This window comes from Ambystoma mexicanum, chromosome 6p (assembly GCF_040938575.1).
Source record: "Ambystoma mexicanum isolate Mex_15411 chromosome 6p, UKY_AmexF1_1, whole genome shotgun sequence".
Classification (NCBI taxonomy): domain Eukaryota; kingdom Metazoa; phylum Chordata; class Amphibia; order Caudata; family Ambystomatidae; genus Ambystoma; species Ambystoma mexicanum.
The window spans coordinates 1,031,805,121-1,031,824,336 of record NC_090935.1 but is presented as its reverse complement, the minus strand read 5'-3'; the positions used below and the strand labels follow the sequence as shown (position 1 = coordinate 1,031,824,336).

Here is a 19,216-nt window from a genome sequence, read left to right as displayed (position 1 = left end):
TTTTCGCCAGAGGGCGCTGCGCGTCGATGATCGCCGAGTCGATGACCCTCGACGGCCTCCGTGCCGACGTCGACGTCATCCTGCCTATAAAGGCCGCGCGCAGCGTCCGTTGCTCAGTTCCGTTTTGTAGTCCCCAGTAATGTTTTTGGATTAGACTAATCACCTTGAAGGAGCATAGGCTGCAAACCCACAGGAAGTCATACTGCGGGGATGGATGGGAGGGTCGATAAGGAATACGTCGGAGGAACATCCCATCGAAAGAACGTTACAAGGTAAGAGTAACTAGTTCTTCGAAGGGATTGTGTCCTCCGACGTATTCCTTATCTTAGATAGACTCCCATAGCAGTGGTATTGTGACTGGAGGCGGGAGTAATAAAAGTTATGTTACCCTTCCAGAATGGACAGAGTGTAACACAGCCTTGCCGAATCTAGTTTCTTGACTAGAGGAGGAATCCAGGCTATAGAATTTGGTAAATGTATGTGCGGACGACCATGTGGCAGCCGCACATATATCTCGAATTGGCACCCCTCTTTGAAGGGCTGAGGATGTTGCGATACCCCTGGTAGAATGAGCCCTTAGATTTTGAGGAGGCTCCTTTCCTGCCAATTTGTAGCACTCCAGAATGGCTAAAATAATCCATCTGGAGATGGTTTGTTTTGTTATTGGAAGGCCCAACTTATGTCCTGCATAACCTACAAAGAGTTGGTCTGCTTGTCTGATCTTAGCCAATCTGCTGATATAGAAGCTCAAGGCTCGCTTAGGGTCCAGCCTGTGCAGTCTCTCTTCCTCCTTCCCCGGATGAGGAGGAGGGTAGAAAGAAGGTAATATAATCTTCTGAGTGATGTGAAACTCCGAGACTACCTTCGGGAGGAAGTTAGGCTTCACCTGAAGAACAACTTTGTCCTTGTAAAAGATTGTATGTGGAGGTTTACACGATAAGGCTTGCAACTCGCTAACCCTTCTAGCAGATGTCAATGCTATTAGCAAAACAGTTTTGAGGGTGAGAAGCTTCAATGAACAAGAGTGTAGTGGTTCAAAAGGGGCACCCTTTAGGAAGTTTAAAATTAGGTTTAAATCCCATAAGGGAACTTGAAAAGGTTTCGGGGGATAAACATTAGTTAATCCTTTTAGGTATTGTATTACCAATGGAATTTTGAAGTATGAAGGCTCCTCTGCAGTGCGCTTAAAGATTGATAGCGCTGCGAGATAGCCCTTAATTGTGCCAACCTGTAGGCCTGAATTAGCCAGGTAAAGTAAGAATGACAACACCATAGGTGTACCACAAGAAAAGGGTTCAATATTCTTTTCTCTGCACCAGCTGCAAAATTTGTTCCAACGGCAGCGGTATAGAGTTTTAGTTGCCGGCCTTCTGGCCGAAAGCAACACCTCCATAACATCATCCGGAAGGTCCCAATCCTTGTACCTCAACCTTTCAGACACCAAGCGTGAAGGTTGAGGGTCTTGATGGCTGGATGGAGAACCTGACCTTCCTTCTGCGAGAGAAGATCCTCTCTGTATGGCAGTCGAATTGGAGGGCAGATGGACATGTCTAGAAGGTCCGGGTACCACGTTCTCCTGGCCCAATCCGGGGCAATTAGGATCATGGTCTTCCGAAACCTTCTCAACCTCCTGATCATTTGAGGAATGACAGGGACCGGAGGGAACGCGTACAGAAGTGGGAACTCCCAGTCCACTACGAACGCATCTCCTAGAGCTCCTCTCGGGGGAAATTCCCTTGAGCAAAATCTGTCGCACTTCCTGTTGATACTGGTGGCGAACAGATCCACTTGAGGGGTTCCCCAAAGGGCGAAGATCTCTTGAAGGACTTCCTGAGCTATCTCCCACTCGTGAGAGACTGTGCTCTGCCTGCTCAGAGCGTCCGCTGTCAAGTTCTTCTCTCCGGCTAGGTGAATTGCCGATAGAGAGATTCCTTCCTGAATTGCCCAAAACCAGAGCTGCATCGCCTCTCTGCACAGTGGTAGTGAGCCTACGCCTCCTCTTTTGTTGAGGTAGTGCATGGCCACTGTATTGTCCGTCATTATTAGGACGTTTCTTCCCCGTACAGACGGCAGAAAAGCCTTCAGCGCTAGTCTGATGGCTCTCAGCTCCAACAGGTTGATATGTAGTCTGGACTCCGATGGAGACCAACGACCGCTGATGGTCAAGTCGTTGGCGTGAGCTCCCCACCCCGTGAGTGAGGCATCCGTGACTACTGTTATCTCCGGCCATGGTTGCCAAAACATTTCTCCTTTCAGGATGTTCTCCCGACAGGCCCACCACTGAAGGTCTCGGGCTACTTTGACCGGGATCCGAAGGAGATCTGTCATCCTTCCTGAGAACTGTGACCACTGAGTTCTCAGTGCCCACTGGAGGGATCTCATTCTCAGGCGAGCCTCCGGCACGAGGAATATGCAGGATGCCATGAGGCCTAGCAACCTCAGAAAGTCGTAGGCTGGGAGATATTGGGCATTCTGAAATCTGATGACCATCTGCAGAATATCTCGAGCCCTCACCTCTGGTGGCAAGGCTTTTCCCAGGGAAGTGTCCAGGACTGCTCCAATGAATTGGAGTCTCTGTGATGGTATCATCTGTGACTTCTTTAAATTGAGGGAGAAGCCCAGCTTGTGAAGGAAGTGGCAAACATAATCCAGTTGTCTCTGAGCCTGTTCCGAAGATACAGCTCTGATCAACCAATCGTCTAGGTAAGGGTAGACATGAATCCCTTCCCTCCTTAGACTTGCAGCCACAACCGACATTAGCTTGGTAAAGACCCTCGGGGCGGAGGTTAGCCCAAATGGCAGAACTCGAAATTGATAATGAGAGCTGCCAATTGCGAACCTCAGGTATCTCCTGTGCCTGGGATGGATCGGCACATGGAAATAAGCGTCCTGGAGGTCTAGAGATACCAACCAGTCCTGAAGCTGGAGGGCCTGAAGGATCTGAGAGAGAGTCACCATCTTGAACTTGTCCTTTCGGAGGAATTTGTTCAATTCCCGTAAGTCTAAGATGGGTCTCAGTCCTCCGTCCTTCTTCGGTATTATGAAGTAGGGGGAGTACCAACCCTTGTTCCTTTCCGCTACAGGTACCAGTTCTATGGCACCTTTCTCTAGCAGGTCTAAAACCTCCTGCAAGAGGAGCGGATCTGGAAGCTTCAAAGGGTTGTTCCCCGGTGGATGACTCTGAGGGATATGTAGGAAGGGCAGGCAGTAACCTTGGGCCACTGTCTCCAGAGCCCAAGCATCTGACGTAATAGCCTGCCATTCCGTCAGATGGTGAGTTAACCTGCCCCCTACTGGTGTTCTGTGAGGGGAGACCTCAGAGTGGTTTTGAAGCGGCTGATGCAGTTGCCGAAGGTAAAGTGGCTCCTGCTCCTGCGGGTGCGGCTTTCTTTCCCCTACCCCGTCCACCACGGGTAAATCTTCCTTGGCCTCTTTGAGCCGGTCGTCCCCTGCCCCTTCCATATGAGGAATAGTAACGAAAGGACCGTCCTCTCCACGATGATCCCGAAGGACGAAAGGTATTCTGACGGATAGCAGCTCCCAATGACTTGGCTGCTGCCTTGGACGTTTGCAGTTTCTCCAAACTGTCATCCGCCTTCTTTCCAAAGAGGGTAGAACCGTCAAAGGGCATATTCAAAAGCCTGGTCTGCACGTCAGAGGCAAAACCAGACTTCCTCAACCACGCATGCCTGCGGATTGTGGTACTTGCCGCCATGGCCCTGCTGATACTGTCAGCAGAATCTAGGCCAGTTTGTAGGGTCTCGCACATCGCATCTTTACCATCCCTGATGATGTTTAAAAATGCGTCCCTTTCCTCTCCTTCTTGGAGGCAGTCAGCCGCTGATGAAGCGCACTCCCAAAGGGTGTGGCTGAACCTAGCGAGCGTACAGGTCGCGTTAATAGACTTTAACGCCATGCTACAGGCAGAAAAAACCTTCTTAGCCATGGCATCATACTTTTTGTCATCCCTATCCTGCGGAGCAGTGGGGTATGCAGATGTGCTGCCTGATGAGGTTGCAGCCTGTACAACCAAGCTCTCAGGAGTAGGGTGTTTTGACAAATATTCAGGGTCAGAACTAGCCACCCTGTATTTTGTTGACAGTTTTTTATTTACTGCCGGGATAATTTCTGGCGTTTCCCAGTTTGTCAAAATCCTTCTCTGTAGAGCAGAGTGAAATGGAACCACAGGATCCTCCTGTGGGCCCTTGTCCAGTATGTCAGTGAGGTCATCCTGCTGAAAGGCAGGAGAAGGTGCAGACCAACCCATAAATTCTATGATTCTAGACATCAGAGCTCTATATGGAGTCTCCGCATGTTCTCCTGGGTCTGGTTTGATAAATTCTGCTTCAGGAGAAGTGTCCAAGCCACTAGCTTCCTGAAGTGCATCCTGAAGATTTTTTAATCTTCCTTCCTCAGAGGCGAAAGTCTCTGGCTCTGGTGATGTGGTCCTCTGTAAATCAATATCTTGGTCTGAATCCTCCCTTTCCTCAAAAATCGAGGTTAAAGGGGGATACATTGGTTTTTGGAATGGTATAAACCCCATTTCCAATGCAGAAGGAGCCATCATCACAGGCCTTGAAAACGTCGATGTCGTCGACACCGACGTGAAAGTACTCGAAGGCGCCGTGAAAAGCGTCGAGAAATGTGTACTAGGCCTCGAAGAACTCGAAAGGATCGGAGTCCTGCTCGAGAACGACGTCGACGTTCTCGGCGTCGAGTCGGAGGTCTTTTGTCTAACCGTTGGCTGTGGAGTAGCCGTGGTTCTTTCCTTCACCGGCGTCGATATCGGCGTCGACGTCGGCGTCGACTCGATCGACTGATGCGCCGATGAATCCTTCGACAACGGCGTCGATGGCGCCGACCTCTGTTTCGAAGGAGTTTTCGACGATGGCGTCGATGATGCTTTATCTCCCGATGGCTCGAGGCGCTTTCGGGTTGACTTTTCCGCCGGGTACTGCGACTCGCGGCGTTTAGATTTTTTGGGTTTTTTACCCGGGGTATCACCCTCAGCTGTCTTCGAGGGGGACGAGGCCGCTTTCTCGAAGACGCTTAGCATCTTTTTCCTGAATTCCTCCCACTCAGCTTGCGAGCTGCGTTTTGTGGGGCAATGAACTCTCTCAGGAGAACTCGACGAAGATGACGAAGGGGATCTCCTACGTCTCTTCTTCGAGTGTCTCGATGTCGACGAGTGGTGGGAGCCACTTCGTGATCTAGATCGAGAGTGTTTTTTATGGTGAGGAGACGAACGTCTCGACTCTACCGAAGAAGCTTTCGAGGAAGTTAAAGTTGACCTACCTCTCTCGAGCTTCCCCCTACGCTCCTTCAAGGCTTTCGCCGTCATGGAAAGGCATTCCTCACACTCCGAACTCTGGTGCGTGATTCCCAGACACCACAAACAGACCCTGTGAGGGTCCGTCAACGACATTTTCTTCCCGCAGTCTCGGCACTTTTTGAAACCGGACCGAGGGGTCGTCGGGTCGGAGGAGGATGCCATCGATATCGAGGTAAATAGTAGTTATTATATACGTTATCTTGACGAGAACTGAGCAACGGTGTTCCGAGGCACAACGAAGCGCGGAAAAACGGAACTGAGCAACGGACGCTGCGCGCGGCCTTTATAGGCAGGATGACGTCGACGTCGGCACGGAGGCCGTCGAGGGTCATCGACTCGGCGATCATCGACGCGCAGCGCCCTCTGGCGAAAAAAATTTTCCGAGGCCAGCAAAGCTGAAGGATTTATATCTAAGATAAGGAATACGTCGGAGGACACAATCCCTTCGAAGTTAAAGACTGAAGGGACACAGAGAACAATGCTCTGCAGAAAGGATTATTTAGCAATGCTTTTTCCTCAGAGGGAACTCACTTTTTGTGTGGCGGGGTCTGAATAGTGCTGCTGGAGCTGATCAGTAGTTGTGGTCCAGTACTGCTGGTCTTCTACAGGGGCACTCTGACCAGGACACTGATCCGCCCAGAATGTCGCCATACACGAAAACCACCTGTGGGGGAGCTGGGGTGTAATGGGTCTTTGCGCCGTTGCTATGAGCAGGTAGGTGGGGGGCATGTACCACTGGCCCTGAGTCAGGCCGGTGTGCGAATCAGAGGTCCTGGCTTTATCTGAGATCATTCTAGATTTCATGATTAAACTTGGGTGTGCCAAAAGTTCAACTGAGGAAGTCGCTAAAAGAGCAAACTGAGTTTAGAATCTAAAGAAAACATTAAATCCTTGCGAGCCTGGGGCATTTAGGAATAAAAACAAAACCTAAGGCGATGGGCCCTAGAGTGAAAAAGCAGCCAAGAAAGAACAAACCTCTGGCCACATTCCAGAAGAACACCCATGTGTCAAAGAATGGGCACATTTTCATTTGTAAAGAAGCTTCAGCACATTTGTAAAGGCATTGGGGAGAAAAAACACCAACTACAATTGATTGATACTCTGATTTGAAAGAGAAGAACAAATTACTTACCCCTGGTAATGTTCTTTCTACTGGATGCTCCTCTCAGAGATTCCTCATCTTGGATATATATTCTCCTGCTTTGCAGCTCTCAAAAACTTTTTCCCAATAGGGGGCGTTGTGCGCACTGGTGTTTATGGCTGTCAAGTCAACATCTCTGTGACCAGACATCTATGTGGGTACAAATAGTCTATCCCGTGGCCTCAATTGTCATTTTTCCCCTTGCGCAGCCGCGTTAGGGATTAGAGACAAGGATAGCTGATTAAGAGTTAAAGGAGAGTCAATAGTATTAGGGAGCTCCTTAACTGTGGGGTAGGCTGGGAGGGTGATGAGTAATCCATTGGAGGAACATCCAGTAGAAAGAACATTACCAGGAGTGAAGTAATTTTTTGTTCTACTGGATTGTGTCCTCCCACTTCTTGGAGGACAGCCTTAACGAAACATGAATCATTTGTGAACACTGTTCAGGCAGTAGTGTTTTGCTAATGTGTGAATAGAGAACCACATTGTGGTCTGATAGATATCGTTTACAGGAACCCCTCTTTGGCGAGCAGAGGTAGCCTCCACACTGTGCGCTGAAACCTTCAGGGATGTCTTTACCCACTTTGGTGTAGCATTCTAAAACACAAAGCATATGCACCTTGACATAGTATGTTTTGTTATACCTTTGCCAATTTTCGGGGTGGTATATCCAATGAATAGCTGATCTTCCAGCCTGAATGGTCTTCCCGGAAATGTCCCAATCCCTGTACCTTAGCCTTTCAGAAGTCAGGCATGCAGGATGAGCATGTGTACTCTCGGGTGAAGAACTAGCCCCCACCCCCTCCTGAGAAAGAAGCTCTTGTCTCCAGGGAAGACTATGTGGAGAACAGATGCCATGTCCAGAAGGTAATGGTACCATGTCCTCCTGGCCCAGCCCGCTGCAATCAGGATCATGGTTTCTACCTACCTCTTCAATCACCTGATCACTGAGGAATGACGGGAATCGTCAGGAACACATAAAAGAACTGGAAGTTCCAGTCCACCACCAATGCGTCCCCCAGTATTCTTCTCGGGGGAGATTGGGGGTGGGGGAGGCTTGGCTGGGGCAGAAAAGCTTGCATTTCTAGTTCACACTGGACATGAATAGATCCACTTGAGGGGGTTTTCCCCATAGGGCAAAGATCTCTAGAAGAACTTCCGGGCATAGCTCCCACTTGTGAGAGATCAGGTGTCCGCTGTTGTCAGCTCCCACTTGTGAGAGATCGGTGTCCGCTTTTGTAATTTCCTTCCCAGCGAGGTGAATTGCTGACAGGGAGATCTTGTCCTGCAACGCCCAGAACCAGCGCTGCATTGCCTTTGCTCAGGAGGAGTGACCCTCAAACACCTCTCTTGTTTATGTAGCGCATAGCTACTGTGTTGTCCATCATGATCAGGACAGACTTTACCTGTGTGAAGGGCAAGAAGGCCATCAGCGCCAGTCTGATAGTCCTCAGCTCTAACAGGTTTGTATTAAGTTTTGTCTCCCAGAAATTCAGAGATGCATCTGTCACTACGGTAGTCTCTGACCATGGTTGCCAAAACAATTACCCGCCATCACATTCTCTGTTCAAGTCCACCAGAGGTGATCCTGAGCGACTCTGCTTGTGACTTGATTCAAGACTGTCATACTGCCAGAGAACTAAGACCATCTGAGGGCATTTCTCTCCTCTATCTCTATATCTACCTGTGGTGTTCCCGAGGGGTCTAACCTCTCTCCCTGGCTGTTCAACCAATACCTGGCACTTCTTGCCCACTGCATTTCCGCACTCTGCCCCAACTTCCAGTGCTATGCGGATGACACTCGGCTCATTTTCAGGCTACCTTCAGCCACTTCTTCACCCTCTCTCATCTCAGACCGTCTGTCCGCCATCCAGGAATGGTGTGCCGCCAAAGATCTCTGCCTTAATGCCAGTAAGACTGAGATTCTCCTCATCGACACACCCACTCCTTCCTTTCCTGTCACTCTCTGGACGGCCTCTCTTGGCCCTCTTCCTGCTTCCACCTGTGAGGCTAAAAACTTCAAGGTAATCTTCAACTACACACTCTCCTTCTCTCCTCACATCTCTGACGTTTCTTAGAAGTCACGCTACCAGCTTCACCGCCTCCGAGGTATTCTTCCTTTCCTCTCCTTCCCCCAGAAGCTCACTGTCTCTGGCACTCTCTAGGCTGGACTATTGCAACATCCTCTTTCTAAATCTGCCTTCTACAACTCATCCAGAACAGGACTGTAAGACTTGTCCTTGGCCTCAAGCCCAGGGATCGTATCTCTCCAGGACTGAAATCTCTGCATTGGCTCCCAGTGGCTGCGAGGATAAAGTACAAAACCCTCTGCATTGTCCAAAAGGCCTACTGGGGTCGGGGGCCTCAATACCTTCAACTCTCTCTTCCTAAATATCTTCCTTCCCGAGCTCTTCGCTCATCCGCCTCCAACTCCCTCAGGGTCAGTCACTTCTCCAAGCAGCAAGTTGATGGTAGATCTCTCTCTTCGGCTGGGGCCTCCCACTGAAACAGCCTCCCTCTCTCCCTGAAACTCGAGCAGAATCATCTCCAGTTCCGGAAGCACCTAAAAACATTTCTCTTTGCTTCTGCTTTTTCTCCTCCTCTCCCCTGCTGACTTCCTGGCTGAAACTGAAATTGCACTAGTTAACTGGCCACCCTCTGTTCTCGGGCCCAGGTCCCCTCCCCAGCCAGTTGCACACCTGCACCGTCCTCCTGGCAACCCCCGCACTTGTGGACGGTTTTCTGTATCCCTACAGTCCGACTATCAGCACTCGATACCTGATGTCTGCACTTACCCCCGCACTTGCCATCAGCTGGCCGTACCTCTTACTTTATTTATACTATTATCCCATTTTCTGCACTGTCCCTCCTGCTTCCCCCTTCCCATGGATTTGCGCGATCTGAATGACACGTGGCCTAGTAGGATTGTTGTCTGTCTTCCCTCTGTTCCCCCACCCTTGCCTTGTTGCGCCTTGAAACACTTGTGTATAAGCGCGTTATGAATGCTATATCATATAATTTGGAGGGATCTCATTCTCAGTCGGGCCTCCGGCACCAGGAAGATGCAGATGCCATGAGGCCAAGCAACCATAGAAGTCTAGAGCTGGCATGTATTGGGTGTTCTGGAATTTGATGACAATCTGCAGGATGTGTAGAGCCCTCTCCCAGGAGCAAAAGCCTTGCCCATGGGAGAATAAAGGACTGCTTCGATGAATTGGAGCATTTGAGAAGGCGTCAGCTGAGACTTCTTTATATGGAGGGAGAAGCCCAGCTTGTTGAGGTGGTGACCGGTGCGATTGAGATGATCAAGAGATAATGCCCTGATTAACCATCGTCCAAGTAGGGAAAGACGTGAATCTCTCCTTTGCTGAGACTGGCTGCCACTACCGGCAATAGCTTGGTGAAGACCCCCGGGTCGAGGTAAGCCCAAAAGTTAGATTTCAAACTTGTAGTGAGTTTTCCCTATGACTAACTTCAGGTACTTCTGGCTTTTGATGGATCAGTACATGGAAGAAAGTGTCCTGTAGGTTGAGGGACGCCAACCAATCCTGAATTTCTAGTCCCTGGAGTATCTGCAAGTGTGTTACCATCTTGAATTTGTCTTTCCTGAGGCAGTGGTTGAAGCGCCTCAAGCCTAAGATGGGTCACATACCTCTGTCCTTCTTTGGGACCAAGAAATAGTGGGAGCAGCACTCCCGTTTTCTTTCCTATATAGGTACCTACTCTTTAGCACCCTTCCCCAGAAGAGAGGAAACCTCTTGCAGGATCAGTGCGCCTGGAACAGGTGGTGGTCTGGCCAGAGGGGCGCAATCCGAAAGGCGCTTTAAAAATGGGAGCTAGTAACCTTGGGAGACTACCTGAAGAGCCCATGCATATAGCCGCCCTCTAGTGGCGTAGTGTGAGAGAAGTCTTTAAAGTGGTGTTGCAGCAGGGGCCACAAAAGCGAGGACTGACGTGGAGGTGGTCTGTGCCTTACTTCTTCTACCTCTGGAAGGTCGAGAGAAACGTCTTTGACCTTGATGCGCAGTTGGCGGTTTACCTTTTTGTCCATAATTGTTTTCCCCATTCCATTGAGTGGAACCTTGAGCCAGCTGCCTTATCGCCACACTTAAGGACTTTGCTGCAGCATTGGATGCCTGCAATTTTTCAAGGTCGTCATCTGTCCTGTGCACCCATGAGTTTGAGCTGGGCAAATCTTCGCATGATGGAACACACCACCATAGATCTCCCGACTCAATTGGGCGTGTTGAGTCCTGACTTCAGGGCCTGGCGGATTGCTTCCTTTCCCATCATCCACTATGTTGAGGAAACCTTTCCTCATTTAATTTCACAAGGATGTACTCTGCTGCCTTATCTATAACAGACCAAAGGGTATATGTATATTTCTACAGTGCATTTTAACAGTTATAAGTGCCATACTGAGAGAGGCAAAAACCTTTTTTCATCCCCGTCAGGGGGTAAATATGGAAAGGCACTTGCCTGGTTACCCACAGTAGCAGCCTGTACTACCAGACTACCATGTGCTGGAAGTCTGTTAGTAATTCTAGGTCAGATCAGGCTGGTCTTTACGTTGGGGCAAAATCCTTGTGGACTGCCTGAAGAAAATGAGGTAGTCTTCCATGATTGTTGGGGGCAGGGAGGATTTCTGATGGTGTTATGTGAGGGATGGATGGGTTTAACGGTTGTCCCCTTGTCTAGAATGTCAGTCAAGTCACATTCCGTATACCACCGGGTGGGGTACCCCAACCTAAGGCATCCATTTACTTAGCCATCCTTCTCCTATGTGCCACATTTGTATGGCCTCTAGGATCTCCCTGTGGGAATTGAACCTCAGGAGAGGTGTCCAAGTTACTTGCATCATGCAGGGCAGAAGCTAAATGAGACAGCCTCTCTTCCCCTTCCTGAAACTCTTCAGGATGTCGTGGAAGACCCATGGGTTCAGACCCAAAGGGAACCGGTCTTCATCCTCGTCAAAAATGTCCTGGAAAGAGGACACACAATCCCCCTTAGATTTTGGAGTGAATCTACTTGAGGGATCCTCAACTGTCTTCGATGGATCATTTTTTTGTCAATGCCACTGATGGAACATCAAAGAACACATCAGCCATCCATGGCGTTGGCAGTCCTCTTATCGAGGATTTCACTGGTCTCAGGCTCTTAGGGGCATGGGGTGGTTGGTGAGTGCAGTCCCTGCTGGCCTTGTCTGGCGCAGTGGGCGCAATGGTCTTCCCAGAGGAAGAGCGAACCGGCGGACCCGGTTTCTCAAAGATCTGCATCATTTTGATGAACTCTTCCCACTGCTCCACCTAGGTGGATTTAGACGGGAACCATACCCGTCTCTCAGGGGATGAGACTGTTGACGAATGCTTTCTCCCATTCTCTTCTTCGAAGAAGGAAAGTGACAGGGTCACTCTGCGAGTGGAACTTTCAGTGTTTGACAGTTTTTTTTCTACTTCTCGGACGATTTATCGGCCGTAGAGCTCTTTTCGATGGATCCAATCTTCGAAGGTGTCATATTTGGGGACTTCAAAGACGAGCGACCCAGGGCCAATTTGGAGGCTCTCTCCTTTTAGACTTTAGGCATCATAACCCGACAAGCCGCAATTCACAGCGATGTACGTGGTCGGTACCGAGGCACCACAGAAACTCTGATGATTGGCGAGTGACATTTCTGCACCACAAACAGAGCACCTTTTGAAGCTGGAGGGTTTCGGAGTAGACATACTGGCAGTATCTACTAAAATTCGAAAGAATTTTGAAACAATTAACTACGTCAGACAATTTCTCTGAAGCGAAGTTCCCAAGTAGAGTGCTGGCCATGCAGAAAAAAGGAACTTAAATCTTGGGGCACTGAGCGCGCCATTTGTACCGACATCAACGTCATGTCCAATCACGGAGACTACTTGACGGCTATCGACGCCAGTAAAACACGACGTCCCCTGCTGGTAAATGTTTTCAGAGAGCTGCAAAGTAGGAGAATATACATCTAAGATGAGGAATCCGTGGGTGGACAATCCATTAGAAGAACAAATTACTGAGACATAAGTAATGTTCTTTCTGAAAGACGCTCCTCCCATAGATTCCTCATCTTTGATAATCCTATCCACAGTGCAGCTGATATTCAGAACCTTTTTCAGTACCGGGGTGGGTGTGCACTGCGGTTATGCGTCAGCTCCTTCAGATGCCTCTATGCGCCTCGCATCGGACTTGATTTCAACGTGAGTATATAGCGAATCGCGGTGCCCCATGGCCTCAATTACCACCTTTTCCCCTAGCACAATGACGCGGAGGGACGCAGAACCTATGGTGTACTGGCTATTGAAGAGGGCAATACACCACCTTGCTTGTTGAGGTAGCGCATGGCCACTGTGTTGTGCATAAGGATCAGCACACATATCCATTTCACAGAGGAGTGGAAGGTATACAGGGACAGCCTGGTCGCCCTCATCTTCAGCAAGTTGCGGTGCCCCGGAGACTCCAAAGGAGACCACCATTCTCACAGCCAGGTCTGACAGCTGAGCACTCCAAGCTAGCAGGAACACATGAGGACAGGGTTGGCGGAACAACCCACCTTTCAGCAGGTGGTTCCTCAGGGAACACCATATAAGGTCTCGAGAAACAGGACTCGAGACCCGCAGAAAAACTCACTTGCTGTCCTGAAACTGCGACCACTGGAAACTGAGGTGCCACTGAAGCCACCTCATGTGTAGTTGGGCCTCCAGAAAGACCAGAATGCAGGTAGAGCCCAATGTCAAGCATCTCAAGACGAAGTTTACCCATTCTTCTGGGATGGGAATATACCTGCAGCATCACCGGGGAAACCGGGACGAGGACTCCTTTTTGATGCAGTGAGGAACCGCTGGGAGAGCAAGTCCACTTTCAGTGCTTCTTCTTGTGGGAGACCTGTCCTAGGAGAGGCACTTCCCACTGTGCAACCTCGACAGAGACCATGCCTCCACCCTACTCCTTGTGGAGGTAGGTGAAGATTTTAGTCGCCCTTTCCTGGAGGGCTCTGGGGTGCATGGATTGAACAACCGACAATTGTTGGCGTTGAGCTTCTCCCCAAGCAGTAGAAACATACATAGGGGGTCTGAAACCGACATCTTATGGTCACTATCAATGCAGGGTTTGAAACCCAAGTCCTTAGTGGGGTTGGGCATTTTGAATACAAAGTAGCATGTTTTGCTGAAATGTACAAAGTGTGATGAAAAAAGGAACCCAGATCACAGGCGTGGCACCTCGATATACCCATATATAATGTCGCTATACACAGTCACCACAAAACAGCATAGGCAACATTATATATGGGGACAATATATGGGATAAATGGGAGCGGGTGTCCCCCGCATGTTCCCAATGATCATGTATCTGCAAATAAAAGCGCAATTTTTGCATGCCGACATTGTCACAGGGACATCATCACATGGAACATACTATCTTTGAAATGCCAGAAGCGTAGAGGTGTCAGCTGCACCCCAGGTGGCAAAAAAGTTTCTGAAAATCAGCTGTGCTGTGGATACGATTATCAAAGATGAGGAATCCGTGGTGGGAATTAATACATTTGAAATGTCTATTATAAGGCATGGTTGATCACTTTATTAAATGTGACATTAAACACAAACCCATATAAACTCCAAGAAATTAAGTCCATAGGTTTTAGTAAATAGTGCTCAGAGCACTGCATCTTTCAATATAAAAGCTTAACCAGAAATAATTGTTCATGAGGTTTTATAAATATTGCACAACCATCATTGCCCATTAGACAACAAAGTTAAAATGGTCCCTTTAAAAATCTGTTTATTGAGGTAGCACCATATTCAAATTGAAACTTTGTGAAAACAAAGATGTCTGAAAATGATTTTCTTTTGTCCCATGTACTTCTACAACTGTACATTGGCTGGCTCATCCCGCCACAGTGCTAATCAGGTGGCTAGGAACGTGGTGAAGGCCAGCGTTGGATCCCACCCGACTCCCCTAAGCCATCTTCCCCCACCCTATGTCCCCTTATTTTATTTGTTTAATTCCCCTCGCCCCCACTTAGCTTACTTTGGCCACCACAGCTGTACCTTCCACTCTTCTCCCGGATGCCACCATGGAAAGGTAAGCCGGGGCTCCATACGGAGCCCCGCTTCCCTTTCCCCGACGCCCATCTTTAGACAGTGTTTTCAGTCATTGAACGGGACGGCAGAGGTGCCCCGTTCAATGACTGAAAATATTTTTTTTTTGCACCCCGGGATAAAGCTTTGGTAGCCCGGGTTGCTAATGGCCTTAAGCCCACGTTCCAATTTCACTGGGGCAGTGAACTTGGGCTGCCTGGGCAGTTAGCCCCCCCCTCCTCCCTGCCCCCGCAGCCCTCCCTTTCCAGCCCTTGGAACTGGGGTCTTAACGCCACAGTAACATGGCTGCTCAGAACGTTCCACTCATTCTGGTTTGGTAACTGCCATGAGCTAGCGATTACCAACATGTTGAAAATATATGAGAATCTCCATTCAACAAGTCTATACAGAATAAAGTCATATAGAAAAGGCCTACCTGGTGGTCAATAACAAAGGATCGTCCGCAGCAGAAGCCACCAATAGATGCAAGGGCATTCTCCATATTCGCAATTATGAGATCTATATCATCAATCTAGTGACGAATGAACAAATATAATAAAAGCGAATTACATTATTTTAATGTCCATTTAGTTTACTGTTTTACAGCAACCTGTTCACGCAGAAACATTGGTAAATTCCAGTACATTAACAAATATTAGCAGCGCATTACGTAATCAGTACGTTTTTTCTTATTGTAAAAAATGTCTATTAATCAAGGATTCCCAGCCTGAACACAGGCAATTACTCTAAGAATTTGAATCTATGAACGATCCAATGATGGTGAAAGAACAGTTTAATCACCATAGTGACTGAAGTACTCGTAGTCTATAGTCCACATTCCTCCACACTATATGGACGGGACATGAAACTTTTTTGACATGCAAAAAAGTGCATATCCTCTTTAAACTTGAAGCATGAATTAAGGCTGCAGGCAGGACCATGCTATGCTAGCCCAGTCATCCGGAACCTCAACTCAGTTCCCCTTTTTACACGTTGGATGCTAGGCTACTTGGCTAGCGTGTTCTATTATGGGGATGGTTGGAGGGTTATATGGAGGAAAGAGGGCTATTAGTACATAGAAACATTTACTTACCTTAGTGACTACTGCACTCATTCCTCCATACTGATGAGGAGTTTGTTCCGTGGGAAAGGACCCAAGCCTTTTTTGCACTGTAAAAGAAAAAAACATCCCCTTTAATTTAGAGCACGCAAGGGCATGCGGGGCGTGTCCACCCATGCTAAATCTGCCCACTGGTCTCGCCTGCCAGTCATTTATACACTCGTCTACAACTAATCACTAAGGTAAAGAATTTTGCGCAGGGTGGAGGGTGGAACGTATGGAGGAAAAGGGACTATGGACTGGGAGTACAGTAGTCACTATGGTGAGTAACTGTTTTACTCCTACATTCCATCACCTTTCCTCCATACTGATGGAAGATTTCGTAGCATGAGAAATTCAAGGGAGGAGGCAGTCTAACAATGGTTGCAGAAAGCTAACGGCATAACCCATGTCGCAGCCTTGCAGATGAAGGCCCATGGTACATGTTGCTGAAAGGCGATTGAAGTGTACTCAGCCCTTATTGCATGATCGTGAATAACCTAAGGGGGCATAAGATTTTGTAATGTGCAACAATGGTTAATCGCAGAGACAAGATATTTCGCAATAGTAGCTTTGGATGCTTACGTTATAGGATTTTGACCACCAAAGGTGGTAAAGAGCATCAGATTTTTTTAACTGTTTTGCTCTGTGGATATAGAATTTGTTTGCCTGGTGAACATCAAGACAGTGTTCGACGGAGTCAGTTGAGGACTGGGCGTCTGGAAAAAAGGATGGAAGTACCACCTCTTCAATATGAAAAGAGGAAACCACCTTAGGCAAAAAGGATAGATGTTCAGAGGACAATCTTGTCTTTATGAAAAAGGAACATGGCTCGGAAGCTTAAGAGTCATGTATCTTGCTTACCCTCCGAATAAAAGTGAGGGCCAAAAGCCCCGCTACATTCCCGAAAAGAAAGAGATCGAACAATTCCATGGGCTGAAATGGCTCACGGGCAGGGCAATTTATACGACACTTAAGACCCAAAATGGGTATGGTGTCTTAACCAATGGATGCAATCGAAGGAGGCCCTCCAGGTGTCTGCGCTCAACAGAATTTCCAGCAGAGAAGGATGAATCTGCTACATTCCGGTGTGCGACCATGGCTGCCAAACAGGTGCAGCATGATTCGAACGAGACCCATGAAGAAGCAAGGTGCAAAATAAATGACAGCATGTCATCCAAAGTAGTTACCAGGGGGTTGACGTTTTCATTTAAAGACCAGTGGCAACATCTAACCCACTTCTATATTGAGAGCAGGTTGATTGCCTCCTAGCAACTTGGATGATCCTCATGTTTTCCGAGGAAAGGTCCAAAATATCCAACGTCAAGTCCTCAATGTATCAGACTGCCAAGTTGAGCAATTGGGGCATACATGAAGAATCTTGCCCCATTGGTTTAAGAGGTTGTGTCAATGCTGAATGGGAATGGGGCTATCGCCGGAGAACCCCACAAGTTCCGAGACCCAGGTAATTAGGGGGCAGGCAGGACTGCATAGTGGAATGCTACATCCCATGAAATGGAAAGGTTTCCCCCAATGACCCCACTCTCATTCTGCTGTGGGTAGCGAAGAGAGGACACTTGTTTTAGAATGTCGCAACAGGTCTATTGCATGGAGACCCCAAACCTGAAAGACAGGTCGTATCGCAGTGTGTTTGATCTCTCGCTCGTGGCTGGAGTGCCGTGGTCTGCTTAGGAGATCTGCTTCCGTGTTAAGCACTCCAGATAGGTGGCCTACCCTGAGCACAATATTGTGGAGCAGCGTCAAATCCCATATTACAATCGCCAGATGACATAAGGGATCAGAACTGTCTTCCTGCAGATGTTTGGAAGGAATACTTGTAGGGCACTGAAGATCGCCTATAGCTCCAGGATATTGGAATGTTGCACTTTCTCTGGTCTCGACCACAGGCCGTGGACTTTCAGGCCCGATACAGCGGCTCCCCCATGTGCTCAGGGAGGAGTTTGTGGTGACAAACTCTTCAATGGCTATCTTTCTGAAAGGGATTCCCTTGAGAAAGGTTGTTCGGGCCTAACCACAAAAGAAGATCGTGATCCTATGATGTTTCCACCGGAATAGGTTGCAATTGCTTGTCCGTGATTTGGTTCCATCTTCTGGCTAAATGCAGCTGTACCCATCTCATCTTCAATCTGGAGCATGGGATGCAGAGAATACATGCCGCCATAAGGCCCAGAAGCCTCTGGTACCACCAAGCTATCAGTACCTTTTTGGTACGAAACAGTGTCACTGTCAGATTTAGGTCTGAGATGCGCTGTGGCAATGGGAACATCTTGCCAAGCCTGGAATCCCATACAAACCCCAGGAACGTTATTCTCCGAGAAGGGGTAAGTGCAGACTTGTCGAAGTTGATTGAAAAAACCAAGCTGAAGAGCATATTCCCCCAGTGTATGGGAGGCTGTAAGGACTTCTTGTGTAATAGCCGCTCTCACGTCATTCATCCAGGTAGGGATATACGTGACTCTCCTGAGACAAAGAACTGGCCACCGCATTCATAAGCTTAGTGAATATTCTTGAGGCTGCCTTGATTCCAAAGGGCAGAGCCTGATATTGATAGTGGTGTCTGCCGGCTGAGAACCTGAGGAATTTTCAGTAAGGTTCCCAGATCAGTACATGGTGGTGGGTGTCCTTGACGTCCACCCCGACAAAACCAGTCCACCCTCTGAACAGAGCCACGTTTTTGGGCTGGAGTGATCACCTTGAACCTTTCGTTGGGGAGATAGAGGTTGAAATTGGAGAGGTCTAGCATTGCAGGCAGGCCTGCCTGGTTATTCTGGCTATCGAGAAGATTATTTTGTAACATCTTCAACCTCTCTGGCTAGTTAAGGGTTTGGGGGGGCGAAGACAAGTTTAACAGAGGTGTGGGACCCAATTGAGGTGAAACAGGGAGGAGAGGCCAAACGCTGAAACAGAAGCCCCTGGATACTACTGATGGGACCCAGGGGTCCTGGAAAATGGCTTGCCAGCAGTTAGGATGAAGGGAGTGTGCAGCCGACTAGAGTCGGGTGGACCTGTTATACGTCACTGCTTTTTTGCCTTCGTAGTGGAGGATAAAGTATAGCTGGAGAAGAAGCCTTTGATGGTGGTTCTTGCTTGCTTCCTCCTATGTGCACTTGGTGAGCGATCAGGGTTGCATGCCTTTCCCTCTTGGAAGCAATGAAATCATGTGACTGACGTTTGTCTGTATTCTCTAGAGAAAGACGACTGAGCAAAGGGCCGATGTCCTGATTTTGAAAGGACTGCCAGCAACTTAGCTGTTTGGGTGGACGTCGTGAGTCTATGGAGTTAATCGGTGAAGAAGTGGAAGAGGTCTCGACTGTCAAATGGAAGGTCTACAATGCAGTCTAGTACCTCTTGAGTAAAACCTGTGGAATGCACCCATACCACCCTATGCAAGTCTGCTCCTAGTGCCATTCCCTGACTAGCTGTAGTCAGTCCATCATATTGACACTTCGAGTAGCTCTTGTACAAATATCTTACACTCATCTAATACTAATTTGAAAGCCTGTTTGTCCACAGGTAAGAAAGGGAGA

The 19,216-nt window shown here is 48.5% G+C and overlaps 1 protein-coding gene across 1 annotated transcript in view; it reads right to left on the bottom strand.

Moving 5' to 3' along the window:
* Positions 1 to 19,216, bottom strand: part of SPTLC1 (serine palmitoyltransferase long chain base subunit 1) — a 1,178,456-nt gene that overhangs the window by 449,362 nt on the left and 709,878 nt on the right. Inside the window, exon 10 of the mRNA XM_069625635.1 lies at positions 15,006 to 15,101. Coding sequence (XP_069481736.1) covers positions 15,006 to 15,101 — 96 coding nt within the window. The remainder of the gene's footprint in view (positions 1 to 15,005; positions 15,102 to 19,216) is intronic.